The following is a 19,045-nucleotide window of genomic DNA, read 5'->3' on the forward strand; positions in this document are numbered from 1 at the left end:
TGTCCTCGCTTTTTGTTATGTTTACTCGAACATCATTACTGGCATGTGTTACATGTGATGTAGTTCTTTTACAGTGCACTGTTTGCCTTGTGGCCCACTCCTGTGTGAGCCTGTAAACTCTAGCCGTATCTATAACAAAATGAATAAATACATAATAATCTTCCTCAGCGCCGGCGTACAGCTACAAAGAAAAGCATAGGTTCTTTTCTTATTCTTTTTTCTGAATATCTGAGCAACCTTTACTGCCACTTGACAGTGTTACGGCACAAATACCGAGTGTCCGGGAACTTGTCACAGCTTTTGTTCAAACAGTCTTCGGAAGCATAACGCTGCCACCGCTTGAGAGCGTTTTGAAAGTTAAGCTCCTAAGCAGCGAGACTCCAGCAGCGGTAGCACAAGAAAGGAAAGATAGCCGCGATTAACGCCAAAATTCTGGCCGCTTTTTCATCCAGTTTAGCGTGCGCAATTTGCGGAAACACTTTCAATTTCATAGTGATGCCCTCTCATCCTCACTGTAGAGCTTACTTGGGGAGCCGATTTAGTCTGGAAACGGAATAACATTGAACACCACTGACTTCTTCAAAAACGTGCAGTGTATACACTGCCTCATCCTTTCTACGCTGCATGCGTGACGATGTAGGTAGGTTTTCTCTGCTATTCAGGCCAGCTGGAAAGAACAGAGGGATGAAGCAGAGGGAAAAGCAGTAACTGAAAACGAATAGCTTCAGTGATAGACGGGCTTTGCAGGAAATCAGATTTTATAACGTGGTCTCTAGAATTCTGACAACCTGTGTTGTTTTCTTGTAGATATTTTTATACCTGTATTCATAGTATATCTACTAAAAGTATGTCCCACAAATCTATAGTGTGCTCATAAGCTGTGTATAGTATTTGTATTGTCTACAGAGCAGCCTGTGAAATTTATATAAAATCTATAAACTAATCACAAAAATTATTGGACGGCCTATAGACAATCTAAATAAATTTTTTAATAGGGAAAGAAAATTTATTGCAGTAACAGTAACATTGAGCCTTTGGACACTTTTTTTACATCACAGAGGCTGTAGAAAAGACCCGCAGAATTTTCATCGTTCTACAAGCGACATGAGCCCCACACCTGACCTCATCGATGTCTGCTGGGCCGTGCCGTTTCTGACCGCATGCGCCATCTTCCTGTTTTCGTTTCCAAAGACCAACGGTGGCATCCTGTTCGTGCTCTTTGTAGACCACTTTGGAGTTAGCCGGGAGACCGCCTGCTGGCCAAAGACAATAGAATCGGCCGCAAGCAATTTTATGGGTAACGCACTCAGCTGCACACAATACCGTCCAGCACATCATTAGACTGTTTATTTTTAAGCATGGAATGCTTTTAGCCCCCGTTGTCGGCAGTGTGGTGACGTCACGCCGAGACCGAGAGCCATCATCCGGGCACTGAAATCCACTCATCCGGGCACTGAAATCCACTCATCCGGGCACTGAATTCCAGTCATCCGGGCACTGAAATCCAGTCATCCGGGCACTGAAATCCAGTCATCCGGGCACTGAAATCCACTCATCCGGGCACTGAATTCCAGTCATCCGGGCTCTGAAACGAGAACATCCGGGCACCGTACGAGACTTAACGAGATTTAACGAGACTCTCTAAGCCCTCCTACGCGACCGGCATGCAAGCGCCGGTTGGTCTCCAAACGAGGCAAAAAATAACTGCTGCCAGTGCCTTCTCAATGTTTATCAAGATATCAGTGGAGCTGGGGGTTTGATAATGCACGGAATTATAATTTCCGATTTCAGAATAACGCGTGCAGAAAGCACATAAGTGCCACGTTACACTTCGTTCTCATACGTGATCTCTTAGGGGCTTCGCGCATCGAAGCAAAGCCGCGCAGGCGCACAGGGGCCCGGGGGAGAAGCGCTGCGTTCAAAGGGCAAGGCATCGCGCCGAACGGGTGGTGGCGTTCCTCCCTTCCTTTACGGTGCGGTTCGGGTGTCCACCGAGATGGCAGAGAATTACTGCGCCATTTCCTTTCCTCAAAAAACCTTGCGTTCAAATGGCAAGGCATCGCGCTGAACGGGTGGTGGCGTTCCTCCCTTCCTGTACGGTGCGGTTCGGGTGTCCGCCGAGATGACATTAGGCCCGTAAACATTTCATGCTTACTCTACTCTCGTTTACGGGAGAGGCAGAGTTTTTTCTAGATTTCTTGACAAATATCAAGTAAAGCTCTGCTTTTTCGACGCACTGATCATGGAGAAAGTTTCCCAGTTCATGATGTAAAGGTTGCCGTGAATGAGGCGCTCCTAGCTGAAGGCTCGCCCGATCTTCAATCAAGAAATCAACATAGCAGTTTTTATAGGAAACGCGGATTTGCATGATCTGGTGACGTATTCATTAACCACGGAAATTTCGAATAGAACGGTTAATCGCTTTGTGCTTAGCGGGACTGCAGTCCTGCTCAGAACGAAGGGATTAATCGTTCCACATGCGGAAGAAGGGATCGGTATAAGTACCACACAGAAGTGCTTTGTGCGGTAGCCCAGCCAAATGTGCTATAATTATTTGTCCCTCCTATATCAAGAACCCTGGTTGCAGAAATAGAAAGAGGGTGGTGCCGAATTTTGTGACAACTAATCAGCCTGCAATGTGCGCACAAAATGCGGGCTGAAGTCGAAGTGGCGATGCTGCGGCTGCAGTCCCTTGTAGGCTTCAAGGATAATCTACGTGACATGAACCCGCGCCAACGCTATCGTTCAGCTTATCTCATTAGAAGCGATTCGGGTAGTGCGCTAACCTTTAACGGTGCATCGTGTGTTGCCGGGGTGTTGTAAAATTAACAATCAGGACGTACAAATGAACGAAAAACGAAACGCGCTGCAGCCCAGACCCCCAGATGTAAATACTTAGCAGCAAGAGGGCTCTAAATGAAGTGCGAATTAAAAACAGAGGGATAGTCAACCACAGTATCGCTATGTAGCCGTCGGTAAATCCTAACCGTGTCAAACAATGTTCCGTACAATTCTGGCTAAAACAGTTGTGGCGAACTTCTTTTGGGTAAAGATTATTAAGTTAAAGTCAGCATTATAGAGTCGAGGGGTTTGTGCATCTTAATATATTTCCGCTCGCAGTGAAACAACTGAATGTCTTTGGTGCACAGTTATAATAAATTTAGTATATTAAAATGTTCTAAGGTACTCGCATAGAAATATTAGAGGGAACTGCCCATTCCTCTGATGCGTTCCACGAACCTTTCTTTTAAAGCTTTTCAGTCACTCGCATAGAATAGTTAACTTTGCCATTTAAAACCAATAAGGAACGTTTTGGCCGATAACAGAAACGTTGAGAGCAAGAAAACGCAAGCCTGCAGAGAGGGAATATCAGCAAATATTGATTCTTATGGTGAAACCTTTAAATTAATGAAAAATGGTGCTCATAAACTCTTTCCTGTTGAAAAATGCTTTTGTCCAGAATTGTTGGGTATGTTTACGTGAAATACTGCGCCTATCTGCACAGCCCCACTTGTCCAGCCAGTGATACCGGCCGCCGGTCACCAACCTTGTGAGCGCGAGTGTTGATACCTGTCCTCTGAGAAAAATCAGTTGGACCTGTCCTTGGTCTAAATGCGGCGTAACTTAGGTATGCTTTCTCTTGTATTCCATATAGGTCTTGTCGCCCCGCCCTCCAAGTGGCAGAAGTCGCTGGCGGACTCGTTAGATTCGTCCCAGCTCATGGCGAAGCCCACAGGGAATAAAAATGTAACTGAAGCAGAATAGATTCTTAAAGAGCGCCAGGCTCTCACGGCATCCGACACGCTGCTAGGGCTGAATCAATTCTCAAGCAACGTTAGTTTCACCGATGTCCGGCTGCCTGATTAAGCTGACTTAGAGATGAGCAGGTAGGCAACCTTCGTGAGCGTTAAAAAGAAATTTCACTCGAAAGAACAAAAAACCTAACACACAAAGAAAGAAAGAAAGAAAGAAAGAAAGGAAGGAAGAAAGGAAGAAAGAAAGGAAGGAAGAAAGGAAGAAAGGAAGAAAGGAAGAAAAAATGGAAGAAAGAAGGAAAGGAAGAAAGAAAGAAAGAAAGAAAGAAGGAAAGAAAGAAGAAAGGGGAAGAAAGAAAGAAAGAAAGAAAGAAAGAAGGAAAGAAAGGAAGAAAGAAAGAAGGAAAGAAAGACGGAAAGAAGGAAAGAAAGAAAGAAAAGAAATAACGAAAGGAAGAAAGAAAGAAAGAAAGGAGAAAAGAAAGAAAGAAAGAAAGAAAGAAAGGAAGGAAGGAAGGAAGAAAGGAAGAAAGAAAGGAAGGAAGAAAGGAAGAAAGGAAGAAAGGAAGAAAGAAAGAAAGAAAGAAAGGAAGAAAGAAAGAAAGAAAGGAAGAAAGGAAGAAAGGAAGAAAGGAAGAAAGGAAGAAAGGAAGAAAGAAAGAAAGGAAGAAAGGAAGAAAGAAAGGAAGGAAGAAAGGAAGAAAGAAAGAAAGGAAGGAAGAAAGAAAGAAAGAAAGAAAGGAAGAAAGGCAGAAAGAAAGGAAGGAAGAAAGGAAGAAAGAAAGGAAGAAAGGAAGAAAGAAAGAAAGAAAGAAAGAAAAGAAGAAAGAAAGGAAGGAAGAAAGGAAGAAAGAATGGAAGAAAGAAGGAAAGGAAGAAAGGAAGAAAGAAAGGAAGGAAGAAGGAAAGGAAGAAAGGAAGAAAGGAAGAAAGAAAGAAAGAAAGAAAGAAAGGAAGGAAGAAAGAAAGAAAGGAAGAAAGGAAGGAAGAAAGGAAGAAAGAAAGAAAGGAAGAAAGAAAGAAATAAAGGAAGAAAGAAAGGAAGAAAGAAAGGAAGAAAGAAAGAAAGAAAGGAAGAAAGGAAGAAAGGAAGAAAGGAAGAAAGAAAGGAAGGAAGAAAGAAAGGAAGAAAGAAAGGAAGAAAGGAAGAAAGAAAGGAAGGAAGAAAGAAAGAAAGAAAGAAAGAAAGGAAGAAAGGAAGAAAGAAAGGAAGAAAGAAAGAAAGAAAGAAAGAAAGGAAGAAAGGAAGAAAGGAAGAAAGAAAGGAAGGAAGAAAGAAAGGAAGAAAGGAAGAAAGGAAGGAAGGAAGAAAGGAAGGAAGGAAGAAAGGAAGAAAGAAAGGAAGGAAGAAAGGAAGAAAGGAAGAAAGAAACAGCGGAGTTTACCTTCAATTTCCCAAGTAGTGTTTCTAATCCTTGCTGTAAAGAGGATATAGTATAGCTCATTTGTGAAAAATGCTTGCCAGTTTGTATGCCACTGACTTTGGGGTTGGACAATGAGAATACAAATTCTAAAGAGTTATTGAAATGATCAGCTTCCGCTTTCAGGTCCTCGCCGTAATTGTTGTCATCGGGAACATTTTCAATAGTATCATATAAGCTTTGCTTGCTTCTGAAATACTGGCGTAGTCTTTCGGGTATGTTTTTATTTTGTCGCCCTTAACACCAAGATACGCAAGCGCACACTCCGCCGAAATCTTTTTTTCTTTTTTCATTGGTACAGGATTTGCCATCGGTGCTGCTCAACAACGATTATCAGTGTACAGTGTAATCACAGGAGGTGCAGTTCTCTGTCCAGTCGCCATCATCGCTTCAGCCTTTGCTCCGAGTATGACGTGGATGTCGGTCACCCTTGGTTTCGTATATGGCAAGTATGAAAAAATATTCTCGGGAGCGAACCTTTTTAGTGCGAGTTTATGTGAAGCTTGAACTTGAGGGTGGCCAAGGCAAGACAATAAATAAATAAGCAAATAAAAGTAATACTGCCAATTCTGGGATTCCAAATCGGCGCGGCGCGCACAGTTCAGCTGTGCTCGCCGCTGCACGAGAGCACGATGCTATCGCCTCAGCCGACCATGCTTCGTGTTAAACTGCAACCCTCTCTTGCGCTGCCCATTGCTCATCGTCGTCTCCCTCAACTAATAGTACTATATTTTATTAGTACTTTAATAGCTTTAGTACTATAATAGTACTAATAGTACTTCACATTTTGGAGATCAGATTTATTGTAGCCTGTCTTGTGAATACAAGCAACGTTTTGATGACGCTATCTTGCATGCAAGAGCTGTATGCCGGGCATGTGTTCAGCATTTAAAAACGCAATCAACGAAAACGATTACAAAAGCCTGAACCGGGGATTACACAGCTATCCTACATTTGTGATGACGGACCTGTCTAGTAAAATTTTTCGTGAAGTTAAATAGCGTTAATCAGCGAGCAGCAGTTAACCCTCGCAAAAATAACCATCAAGAAAAAAGAAGCCTTGCGTGCCATGAAGCGGGGGATGTTCCTGTGCGTATCAGCGAAACTGCCACTGATCGCATGAAGCTTGAGTTTTATGCTTATGTGCGATATTGTTTTCACGCGATAGAGCTAAAGCCCTTGTTCTCCGGAACATTAGGTGTCGGCGTTCTCAGCATCGGCGTTCTGATCGAAAAATCATGGGCATGGACCTGGCAGGTGGTCCCCAGAGAGCAACCTTGGAGGCAGGAAGGGCCACCTAGGTCGCGTGACCTTGTGGGGTCATCACAACCTGCCCACTGGATAGTGAGCAAACTGCCCACCACGACAGTTAAACTAACGATTGGTAGCTCGGGAGGAGCAACCTCGGTCACACAAGGTCCCCCTCAGGGCAGTGGCGCATCGCTGAGCCGCTGCACCACTGCTCTAGGATGGGTATGAAGGCTCCCAGGGATATATGACAGTAAAGTAGAGAATGGCCCGCTTATATGAGAATTAACCCTTACGCTATCGTATCATGCCCTTAAGGCTGACCTTAAGTGACCTCTTCTATTGTTGTCTCTTTAGAAAGTTTATCATTTGTCCTAGCATGTAAGTGCATTTCGGAGGTTGACGACGATGTTTTCCTACCACAGTGGTTTCATGAAGTGTTAAATCGAAGCGAACGCAGTAATGCTGTGAGAATCCCAAGGTCCAAGAGAGAAAGAGGCTTTCCCGTATACAGGACAAGTCTGCCAGGTTGTTAGCCTAGCCTGCTACTCCAGGTGAGGGTGAAAGAAGAGAAGAAGATAAAAGAAGAAGAGGGTGAAAAAGAAAGAAAAAGGAAAAAAGAAAGGGTGAAAGGTGACATCAAGCATACACAACACTCGCGCACTCACAAACACGCATAATTATGAAAGGGTGTCCGCCAAACCCGTGTCCCTAATAACGCTTTTGGCCATCGTGCAGCGGAAGCTGCATCACGTCAAGGTCTAAGGACATGCTCCAGGTGCACGGGGCCGTCCTGGCGGAGTCCTAAAGCACTTAACAGTGCCTTGCGAGGGCTATTAAAGATTTGGCAGCAGCAGATCAAGTGTTGAATATCCTCGCGTACACCACATGTGAGGCACAAAGGGCTTAATTGATGCCCCAATTTTATGAACCTAGAAATTAGTGAAGGCAACGGCCTGGCGAACTTGGTGCAGACAATTACGATCACTTCTATTTTAACTGCGGAATTATGGCATGCGAAAGTCACGAGGGCAGTCCACACGAAGAGGGGTCTATAATGATGCTACGGATCACACCACAAACAGCGTTGCGTCTGCCAAGATTGAGTAGCAAGAAGTATCTCGCCATCACTATGAGAAAATGGTATAGGTAGAAGGAAGTGAGTGTCGCCATGCGCCGACCTCGCTGCACCATCAGCGTGATCGCTTGCATACATAATGCAGAAAGTGTGTTTTTATCCTGTCCACAAATCTGCCGAAACATGAAAAGCAATTCCGAACTTCGTAATAGATGATGAATTACAAAGCCCTTGTTCTATATATTTCCCCAAGAAATTCCACAAAAGTCCTTCTTATTGAGAATTTTCACGAGACCGCATGGAATCCGGCGCGCATTTATTTTTTTTTTACGTATATACCAAAAGGTCGGTCATAACTGTGCACTTAAAAATTTTTCCTACTAAACCTCCCCTGGAGCATTCGTGCATTTTAACCATTAGGGTTCTCGACAACTCCTGGTAAAGAATCTTGCCCACCTGATGGTGTATTTTTTACGTAGTAATTATTCGGCCCATGAGAAAAGATAATTATTCATGTACTTTATCTACTTCACTGTATTACATATAGACCAGCACCGGGTTTACAAACACCGGACATATCACTCAGGAGGCGGATGGGATTTCACTCTCCGCCGTTGTCTCCTACAGTACACGATTTGCTTAACGTTGCGTTTTAATTCTGGCTTCCATGTAGAGCTGCCGAGGCTGTCTAATACGAAGGACTGCACTTGCGAGCAAATGAAGCGGATACGATAGCTTGACACATAGCATGAAAATCATGCGCAATTCGGGGAGAGAGACCCAGCTGATTTAGCACCCGGATGTTGCGTTAGATACGTCCGTTCTAACACCACATGTTTATCTTGAAGTTTTAAACTGATGTCAGCTCCTAAATCTTAATCCGTAATCTTTATGCTACTTTAAAAAGTACCAGCCAGCAGTAAACGAGCGCCGTCTTCCATGGGTGAGCTCTGTTAAACCAGAGAATTATTTCGGTATGTTTTGTTTATATGTTGCCTTGGGCAGCGGCACCGCCCGGTGCCCCAACTAGGTGGTGGCTCCCGCACAGGTGTATGATGTTGTTTAAAAATACGTCACCTCTAGACCGACGTTTCATTTATACACATTGTGTTCTCGGTGTACTCGGATTTTGTTGACAACGTGTTGACCGGACAGGTGTATTGCAGAATCTAAAAAGTGCTTTAAAAAATTTTGTTTACAAGCATTCCTATGGGCCGTACCCCAACTGTTAACTCCCCCCCCCCCCCCCCCCCCCCCACCACCACCACCACCACGCGCGCCCTAAGCGACAGCAGTGCCATAGCATCTTGCTAGGTCACATGTCTGTGCCAGTCTACACAGCCGACAGAACTATGTGAAAAGATGTGTCGCGTCAAGAACTCTCAGACGAGGATTCGCAAACGAAGGCATTCGTATAGCAAACAGACAGCGTTCAGTATATCACCAGTGGCTGTATTCCACTAGAATCCATTATCCACTTTTCTTTTCAAATGCATTTGGTTCTCTAGCATAGGCCGGTCAAAGCTGTCATTCCCGCGGCTTTCAAGCGTACCTGGAAAGCGACCGGACCATTGATCCATTGGCGACCGGAACTTACCTTTGGTTGCATATCACAGCGAATGATCAGCGTGTGCGTGCAGCTAATGGTAAGGCCATCGTTAACTTGGGGACCCGCTATCTGTGATTCTTGTGACTGGCTACTTGTGTCTTTCGTCGGATGCTGCCGTCACACGATCATTACACCAGAGGAATGCAAATGGATAATCTGTACTTGTAGAATACTGTCCCTCGTCGTTGGGCACTTATTTCTACGAAAAAAATGAAATAATTGGAAGGCAAAATTAATAGAGGATATATAGCCGTATTAGTACAGCTAAGCTACTGTACAGATTATATGCGAGAGGCTGTTCCAGTTGTGTCGCGCTAGGTGTTCTGGATATCAGATATCAGGACGGGTTAGCAGCTTATCATCCTCTGGATTATTTGCTTTGCAGGAATATCATTTGGACTTCTAATGATCGGAACATCAATTTACATCATCGCATACTTCGAAACCTACAAGAACACGGCGACCGGAATCAGGTTTCTTGGGGTCTTCCTCACCGGAGTCATCGGGCCTTCGCTGTTGTCGCATCTAGCGTCCACTTACGGCGTGCAGAATTGCTTGCTAGTGACCGGGGCCCTAATGTTAAACCTAATTCCCTTGGCAATCATGCTTCGAAACCCTCGGCCGCTCAGGTGGCCTCAGTTTTTCCGTCAGTGGAGGAGTAGCCTGGCAAAAAATAAAGCAAGCGTGACTATATCTTGCGCAACAGCAATGGAAGGCATTCAGAGCAAGCAAAATGAGGTCATTGAACCTGCTCAAGGTGAACAGTATGGCATGTCCAGAAGTCCTGACGACAAAGCAACGAGGGATACTGCGATCAGAGAGAAAGAAGATCCGTACAAAGAGCCGGGAGTGCCTGCATCATTACACCAGCGCGATCAGCAGTCGGACTTCTTTGCACATGGTGAAGACATGAACACGATCATTGCTCAACTTGCGTTTGTTCTCACAAAACCAAGCTTCTATGTTATCCTTGTTGCCATGGTGGCTGCAGATTTCACGCTTCCTCTACTAGGTACGACCGTCGTCGACTACGGTAGGGACAAACAGCTGCCGCCAAAGGACTCCTCGCAGCTTTTGACATACCTGTCCTTGGGTTCATTATGTGGTTACGTGCTCATTCCACTCGCGTCTGACAAGTTTTCACGCAAGCGTTGTCTTATTGCAGCGCTTAGCTCCACTTTGCTGTCGATTTGTTTCTGCCTAATGCCCCACGTGCGTAGCTTTGCTTGTACTGCAGCGATAACTTTGTTAAGTGGCGTTCAGCTGGGCTACTTGACCACTCTCAAGCCTGTCCTGGTTGCCGACTACTTGGGTGTTCATACCATCGCCGTTTCCTGGGGCCTCATGGGCCTGGTGTCGCTGCCCCTCACCTTTTGCGAGCCTCTTATTGTAGGTAAGTGATCTTGTCTTTCGATTAATTTGTATTCTCATTATGAGGCACTGATCTGTAGATGCCAACTTATCTGCTGGTGTCGCTTAGGTCGGTCTCGTTGCATGTGCGTTGAAGTCTAAGTCTGTCAATTCTGGTACACTCGCTTGTGATAAAAAACACCGTATTACACGCAACTCGATGCCTCAGCCGAATAAAAGACATGCAGGTTCTATTCGTAAAATGCTTACGATTATTACTAATTATCTGCGGATGTAGCTCAGAACAAAAGCTATGTTGGGACAGGAAAATGTTTAAAAAATAAAATTTCCCAGCCCGTGCCAATCAGGACCGGATAAAGTGCTGGACACGAGGCAAAGAATCTTGGAGGTCAAGCTTAATTGTGTGGTAACAGTGGAAAATAGTAAATTACTATTGTGAAAATATTGCAAAAAATGAATCATACCTTAGATGCGTATAAAAATATTTCTTTTGAAGTTTGTTCATCGCTGGTATTAAGTTGTTAACACTGCCTTAGAAAACGAATTGGGAAGGCTTTTGACAATATCATAATCGACCGCAGCGGTAGCAAAGGGGTTGAGGATCTCCCTGGCATGCCGGAGATGAGGGATTCGATCTCCAGTGCAGCTGGATACTCACCGGTGACAGGATGAGTAAAAAACTTAACCTGGCCTGGTGCTAGGCCTAATCAGGGTGAAATGGTTGGGAAAGAAAAATTTGCGCCATAAAAAATTCACTGTCATCATCATCTTCTAAATCCTAATCGTTAACAGTAAAAAAAGCCAAGCTAGCCGAGGGCACATCTGCGGATATATTGAGGGTTATTGTAAATTCTTTGGATATGCGAAAACAATTTCGTTCATTAACAATTTCCCGTTAAAAATGCACTGGTCCAGAATTTCTACGCGTTCCGATGATATCTTGAGCCCTAGCACGCCTTTAAGAAAGCAATGAATGTTGAAGCATCTTCCTGTCACATTTTCTTAACTCTAAAGCAATTTCGCAACGTTTCAGAGAAAAATATGTATATTAGACAACGATATTCTGAAGACACAACAGTAGCGTTTTGTGAGAGGAATTTCTAATGCTGAGGGAAAGCTTTTTAATTGTGGTTTCTTCATTCGTCTAAGCTATGGCGCGCGGTTTTATCGCGTTGTTTGTGGTGCGAGACGCGAACCGATTTATCTCGATTAATCGCATTCAAGTGGAACCAATCCTACGTTTTTCCAGAGATTTGTCATTACTTTGAATGCCGTACGTCGAAAGTTCATTGTTGGCTTTAAATTGATCATGGCCGAGAATGGCGACCATTCTATTCTACGACCTCTGAGCACGCTTGTTGCTAGGCCGCGGCCTTGTCATTCAGTTCTTCGTGGGGGCAGGTTCGTCTGATAGACAGTTTCTTTTGGAACTTAAGTAGAACAGAAAACTGGGCGAGTTGGTGAAGGTTCAACATTATGTACAGCGCGAAAAACTAAGACAGGGGAAGAAACACGCAAACAAAACAAGCGCTGACTATCAACTGAAAATTTTATTAGGAAACTCGTGGTTATAAAGGCTTCAACCCTGCACGCGCAGGCGCACAAAGCCTGAAACAACAAAACAACAAAAACAGCAAAACCGAAACAGCAAACCAAACCACACGTGTGCATTAGCCTCATTGCACTGCCGCAGTACTATCAATATATTCCAGTTCTACCTGGTGTAACGCCACCGAAGGTTTTGCAACGCATGGAATGCGCGATGTGGCCGGGAAATAGTAGAGGCGTATCTGATCGCCACATCGCGCATTCCATGCGTTGCAAAACCTTCGGTGGCGTTACACCAGGTAGAACTGGAATATATTGATAGTACTGCGGCAGTGCAATGAGGCTAATGCACACGTGTGGTTTGGTTTGCTGTTTCGGTTTTGCTGTTTTTGTTGTTTTGTTGTTTCAGGCTTTGTGCGCCTGCGCGTGCAGGGTTGAAGCCTTTATAACCACGAGTTTCCTAATAAAATTTTCAGTTGATAGTCAGCGCTTGTTTGTTTGCGTGTTTCTTCCCCTGTCTTAGTTTTTCGCGCTGTACATAATGTTGTTCTTTTGGAAGCCGTCTTCGCTGTCTTTTTGACTGGTGGACAGTCGCCACCACTACGGGCAATATGCTCTAGGTATTTTCTTGTAAATGCACAGAGAAAGAAAAAAAATTTTGATGAAAGCCGCGTTTCCTCTTAAAAGAAAAATGGGAAACATCTGCTCCAGTGTTGTGATACGGCTGTTCAAGGGCAAAGCACTCTTTTCCTAGCTACTACCAGATAGCATATTTACTACTGCCTACCTAGAAGCGAAATGAACCCTCGTTCGCGCACTACACTCTTTGGTTTGTTTCAAAAATCACGGTATATGGAGCACTTTCCACATAGCGCTAGACATGCACGGACACAGGGAGACACACAGGACGGGCGCTCTCTGTGTCCGTGTCTGTTTAGCGCTACGTGGCAAGTGAACCGCCACCAACTCGACCAAGCTTCCACTCTGGTATATCGTGTTCGGGCGGTAAATCCTCGCGCCTGTTGTTTGGAAAAAAGCTTCTTTTTTTCGTGTCATGGTTGGTATTTAATTTGGCAGCGATAGCGGAACATCGTCTAAGAAAGAAAAATAAGTAAATTGACATTTTTCATGGTTTAGTGAGAAATGTTTTTTAGTTGAACTGAATTACTTTTGCTTTTGTATAGACATTCTTAAAAATTGTTTTCTTTTGGCAAATATCAAACGCCACAAAATCTACAAAATGACTCTGTACTGATTTTTATTATTTTTACGTTGTCAAAATATTCATTAAACTCGGTTAAACTCGGGTAGAGAACGCCTGCAGTTCACTCTTCCGTCCCTGCTAAACGCGTATATATATAATAATTTTGACCTTTTCAGTTCGTCACACAGGTCTTTGCGTGCTTTGTATGCTAGCATGTAGAATTTTTGTTTTGTGTGTTTTTTTTTCTTTCTCTTTTTTTTTCTTTGCTGCCATTACCTGAGTCTACCCAATGTGAATATTGTGTCAGTATTGTATAATGTTCTTTCGCTTTCTCTTGTACCTGCTCATTATTGTATACTTGTTATCACGCTTTGCAACTGCCTTTTGTAATAAAAGCCTTGCTGTCAAGCTGCTGCCAAGCGAAAGGGGGCTGCGGCTTAGTCAAGCTGTCTCTCACAGCTTTTTCTGCGCCTCCGCTGTCTGTATCTTTACAAGGCAGAAATAAAGAATTTGAATTACGACTATTTCCTCAAATTGTGGAGAAGGCAAGGAAGAAGATAAAAATGTTTCGGAACCAAATGAAGAATGTACTCCATGTGCGCAAGGTTATTAAATTCCTTTCCGCGGCACAATTAACAGCCTGTTGCCTAATGAGATGGTCCAAAATTTGAAAGGTAGCACATTACATAGAACCATTATATGACATGTGTTTTACGTAGCTTAATACAAACTGTTTTTGTTATATACAAGAAAAGTTCAGAAGCAGCGCTCTACTCCGGTGATATTCCATGCTCACTATTCACTACATTGCACCCAGCCACAGAAGCTAAGAAAGAGAAGCATCTCCAGGGTGCTCCAAGTGAATGCTGCGGTTATTTCGGTGCTCAAAGGCCGCTGGTCTCGCTCACCTAATTTTAAACACTTGAAACTCCGGAGTTGCAGTGTACGGCGTAAGTGCCGCTTGCATAGATGAAAGCGATAAAGGCTCGATGTGACGAAACGGCCATGCTTCTTCCAAAGTGCGACCCTTTTAAACCGCCTAGTAAGCTGAATTTCTACTTCCAGAATGTTTTATTCAGTAAAAGAGATGGCTAACCGATTTTGTGTAGGTTCTCAGAGAATGGGCATGTGCTCTCCTTCATATACACGCTTCTTTGCCAAGAATATAAAGTGCTTGTGGAGGAAGAGCTATTCTGTTGTGTTCAAGGTCTTACAGTAAAGCGTGCTTTCTTTAGCATGATCTTTTGTGCAGTGCTTGTGATTGTAAGTCTTGCCATGGGCAGGGGGAGCCTTAATAATTGCAGTCGGGGATGCGACTGCGCGCGTCCTCGTTCCCCGGTACTCCTTGGACAGAAAGAGACGAATGAATGAACATTTCGGGATGCTGCATTCACTGTTCGGAAGGAGGGAGTATAGTGGTGTATGTGAATTTGTATGCTCTGTTAGCTGGAAGGCTCGTCATGCGTTGCGACTGTCCGTCCGTTTTAGGACACTGTCACTTAAGCGCAATGGGAGTTTAATGGCGTCCATGATGGCCATTAATTCATCATCTGCAGTACAGGGCACATCCCCCGATATAGATTGGTGTTATATCAGTTTCACAATACATCGGACGTGAGTGTTAATTCACTTCTGCGGCCGGCTTCCGTGCAATAAATGCAGGTGTCTGGGCAAGGACGTCTGCAGAACTTTTCCCAGGGGGGTGGGGGGGGGAGGCGGCACACGATGGCCGGGGATGGGAGAGACGTTAGATTAGCACCAAAAAGGAACTATCTGTGGTCTAAACTACCCACATGAAACAAAAATTAGAAACAGCAAATTAGTGCTAGGCTTGGAGAACATACAATGGATTTTATTAATGAACAAAGAATTGAACCCAATAAGCAAGATCCTATAAGTTAATGTCACCTAAGCGTGCTAATCAAGCTGTGTAGTTTTCTGCTAGAGCATAATTCCAGGGGGGGGGGGGGGGGGGGAGGGCAACCGCCTTCTTGCCACCTACTTCCGGACGCCCGTGTGTCTGGGTATTGAGGCAGCTCGCTGTAGCAGTACGCCTTTCTTCGTTTTTTGTGGCTGTCGATGTTCGGGCCTACAGATATGGGCGTCACTGCGACATCGGGGTTGTGTTCCAATCGAGAGGGTGAATTTGGTGGCGTGGGAGGGAGAGGTGGGGGGGGTAATGCGCAGTAGCGTCATTTATTTGGCGGCGGAGGTTCCTATCTAGTCGTGAGAGAGTAAGGCAGCTTTTCTGCGTATTTCTAGCCATCGTGCTGCGTATTGCGGTAGAGAGTCAGGTAGCTTCTGCAACGTCATCGGGAGTGAAGTCAAGGACACCAAGTGTGAATCGTGTGATTATTGAGTGGATTGAGCTAGGAGCTCTTGTTTAGGTGGGTGGTGTTGAGGCGGACTACTAATACTGGTACAGGATTCGGCAGTATGCTAAAGCCTCTATTATGCGTGTCAGCTGGCTCTCCTTAACTCTCCAATTTTTTCGTGTTGTTGTTTGCAAGATGTGTGGCAGTTGTAATAAGAGGGGGAATTCGTTTGCTCCTCCAGGCATCACGACGGCCGTCTTTTTCGCCGTAGAAACCGTGTGCTTCGAATTTCTTGATTGTGGGCAGAAAAACTTAGTTGATTCGGTCAGCTGCGGGTTAGTTTTCTGTTGCCTTAACCACGGCAGCTGCGCGTGTACTGCAATGAAGAGTGACAGCACTGGATCATCGAAATAGGGCGCGCCTTCTGAAATAAAAGAAAATGTTTTGTTGCGTAAATCTAAAAGTGTTTCGATGAAACTTTCCGAAATAAGTACCACAGCACATTATGTAACTTTTGGTTAATTACGCCGCAAAAAGTCATTTTTGAAAAATTCACGAACTTTTTTTCGAATTTGTTGTGCATTTGTTGAGTTCAAAAAGATTTTTACGGCTTCTCTGCCTTGTGCGGAACATGAAAAATAGATTTAATAGCTTCTGTGGGTAAGGAAAAGTTTTTAAAAAATTAAGCAACCATGCCTGAGTATTTTTCTGTCGTTTTTATTTTGAAATAATGTAAGGAATTATTTTAAGTCCATATATCGGAAAACACTATTAAATTTGCTCAATTGAAAAAAATTGCTACCAGCCATGAAAATTTTCATCATTTGGTAGATAAATTGAATCTGGTTGAGAATAAATTTGTTGGAAAGTACAAAGACTTTTGCTCACTTTAGAAAAAATCCCTGCCAACAACGAAAATTTTCATGATTTTCTTAGAGAAATCGAAGCTGGTAGAACGCTAAGGCTGGGTGGTTTGCGTGCATTAACACTTTTTGAATTTTTAAGGCGTTACTTTTTGAAAGCAGAACATGCTGCCTCCAGCTGAAGGCCGCCTCTACTAAGCCTTATTTGCAAGAGAGGCTTGAAAAACATGTTTTAAGATACAGTCATAAATATAGAATAGAAGAAAAGGACATGGCGTCGCTTCCGCTTGTACACAACTACCGTCATCCACAATCAAGCTCTTCAGCCTCTTTCCAAATTACATTCTTTTGCCACCAAAAAAGGATGCATTGGCGAAATTTCTTTCCGGTATTAGGAGAAAACTTAGTTTTTCCTAAATAAAGCCTTCAATGCCTTTATTCGCCTAAATAGAGGCAAACAGGTCTGTATATTTTTCTCGAAATGACTCCGTGTGGCCTGTTTTGTTGTTTGCTTTGCACAGGTGTGTTCAGGGACGAGAAAGGCTCGTACGACGGGCTCTATCGCTTTTGCGGTGTGCTGAGCCTTCTAGCCGCGTTTGTGCTGTACCTGCAAGCCTGCATCGATGCTCGCAAGTGGAGCGCGACGTTCCACACAGCCCCGAAAGGAGAACGCCGCAGCGCAGCAACTGCCGATATTCTAGCCGACTGAGCTACTGGCGACCCTGCCGCCGCTATGAGCTCTCTGCGAGGCAAGAATAACTGAAGTTACCACGGTTAATAGTTTTAAAAAGGGTTTTATATAAGCTAAAACATTTCATTTCTGTCCCAGTACAGGATCTGGCATAGCGGCCGTGTTGAAGCCGCTGCATAAAAAAAAAAACAGCTGGCAGATTCTTTTCGACGCTTCTCCATCGTTCTCCATCAGCTTGTATCTGCGGTGTCATTTTTAATGTCCAAGAAATCCTCTTCACTACATGCACTCCAATGAACGAAGGGTGCACCTCTTCGCTTTAAGAAAGAGGTTGTGATACATAAAAAAAAACTTTTAGGTACCTTCACGAAGATCCAAAGACTGTCTCTTTAATAAATCTTGCGAGAACTCTGTGTGACTGCATTCTAGCACTCACAGAGCTTCTGACGATCAGAAAGATCAGTGCAAGCAGATATGGCGACCGCCGTCTGTCACTACCCAGTGGCGGGTTGCTGACCTGCCACAGTGGGCAGGTGGTAACCTGCCACAGCGGGCAGGTGGTAACCTGCCCTTGGGCAACGAACGCCCATAGTATGCTACCTGCACGAGTTTAGTATACTTCCTTTGATATAACGAACCTTAGTGTGTCACATCGGTTATAACGAACTTTAGTTGGTTAACAATATATCGAACGCAAGTGTGCCACGTCTGATCCAATGAATTTTCGTGTCTGGACCGATACTGAACTTACTTAGCGTGTTGACTTTGTATATAACGAACCTTTTTGTGTCCACATCAGATACACCTTACATTTGGCTAAACTGTCCACACAGTATCGTCCAAGAGTTCCCTACGATCGCCTGAGAATTGCTGAAAAGCAATTCACACGCGATCTTAGGACAGTCTTGGACTATACTAGGTGCACAATTTGAGCAATTTTGTGTTAAAAGCTGTAAATTCAACTTTACGTGGAGAGCGCGGACGCTGTGCAGTGTGGTGGCTTCAATACTTCCTCGTCTTGTGCCGTCTGTCATATGTATTTGTACGTGCTCAGGTCATGTTTTAAACCAAAACGGGGGTGCAGCAATCACGGCGTCTATAGCAAATGGCCCATGTTTTTTGGTTGCTTACATATCAAGTGAGGATGTAGTACGGTGTAAAAATAATTATCGCCTGCAGACAGAAACTGCTCTAATGGTACGCAGGAATTTATGTAGGATAGGCAAACAAACGCAACGCTTTATGCAAAGAAGCAGTTTTGTTATGAGCTGCTCGGTGTTCCCATGTGAACTGCTAGCAGAAATAAAACCTAAGGTTGATGAAAGAATTCTTTTGTGTTGCTGGTTGTTGCAGAATTTGCTGAAATAACATTCTATGATGGTTGTTATCTGTAAAATTATATGCAAATTTTTTTAAATCCGCAGTAGTTACATGGGCCATAGAGACTACACGTAAACAAGTACACACTTCCTGGTAAAAGGCTCATTTAAGAAAATGACGGAGGCGTAAGTTTGATTCACTGCAATTCATTGCAGCAGACCTGTAATTCACTGACCTGCTGTTCTGCATGGGGGAAACAGAGAGGACAAAAGACGGGGTTCTGTTCAGTCACGATGAGGGCCAAAGGGAGAGGAAAATATATGGAGACACGCCCCCAAGACACCTACGGGGCTTGCTGCTATACCAGATGTGTTAGCGACGCTACAATAACAGCTTACATTTACAGATGTAACTAAGCGCTTGGGCACAGGAAATACACACATATTAGCGTTTTCACCATTTATTTTTAAAGGTCGAAAAACTACTCTCACAACTTCATCGAGAAAAGGTGGCCATAGAAGTATCACTGAGAGCAATGGTGGCCTGTTCGGTGCTTGTTCTTCTTAGAGAAAAACGCTTTTGAAATATTAGTATGCCCTTAATTCTTGAGCGATTTTATGGA

General features: G+C 44.0%; 1 protein-coding gene across 1 annotated transcript; it reads left to right on the forward strand.

Annotated features, from left to right (window-relative positions):
• Window positions 1-1,104: 1,104 nt before the first annotated feature.
• Window positions 1,105-17,121, forward strand: LOC149361802 (monocarboxylate transporter 9-like). Its single transcript, XM_089568157.1, has 4 exons — window positions 1,105-1,297; window positions 5,478-5,621; window positions 9,497-10,504; window positions 16,934-17,121. The coding sequence occupies exons 1-4, from the start codon at window positions 1,105-1,107 to the stop codon at window positions 17,119-17,121; spliced, it is 1,533 nt and encodes a 510-aa protein (XP_089424283.1).
• The last annotated feature ends 1,924 nt before the right edge of the window (window positions 17,122-19,045 follow it).

Source organism: Amblyomma mixtum, chromosome 2 (assembly GCF_055824585.1).
Source record: "Amblyomma mixtum isolate Tamu chromosome 2, ASM5582458v1, whole genome shotgun sequence".
Classification (NCBI taxonomy): Eukaryota; Metazoa; Arthropoda; class Arachnida; order Ixodida; family Ixodidae; genus Amblyomma; species Amblyomma mixtum.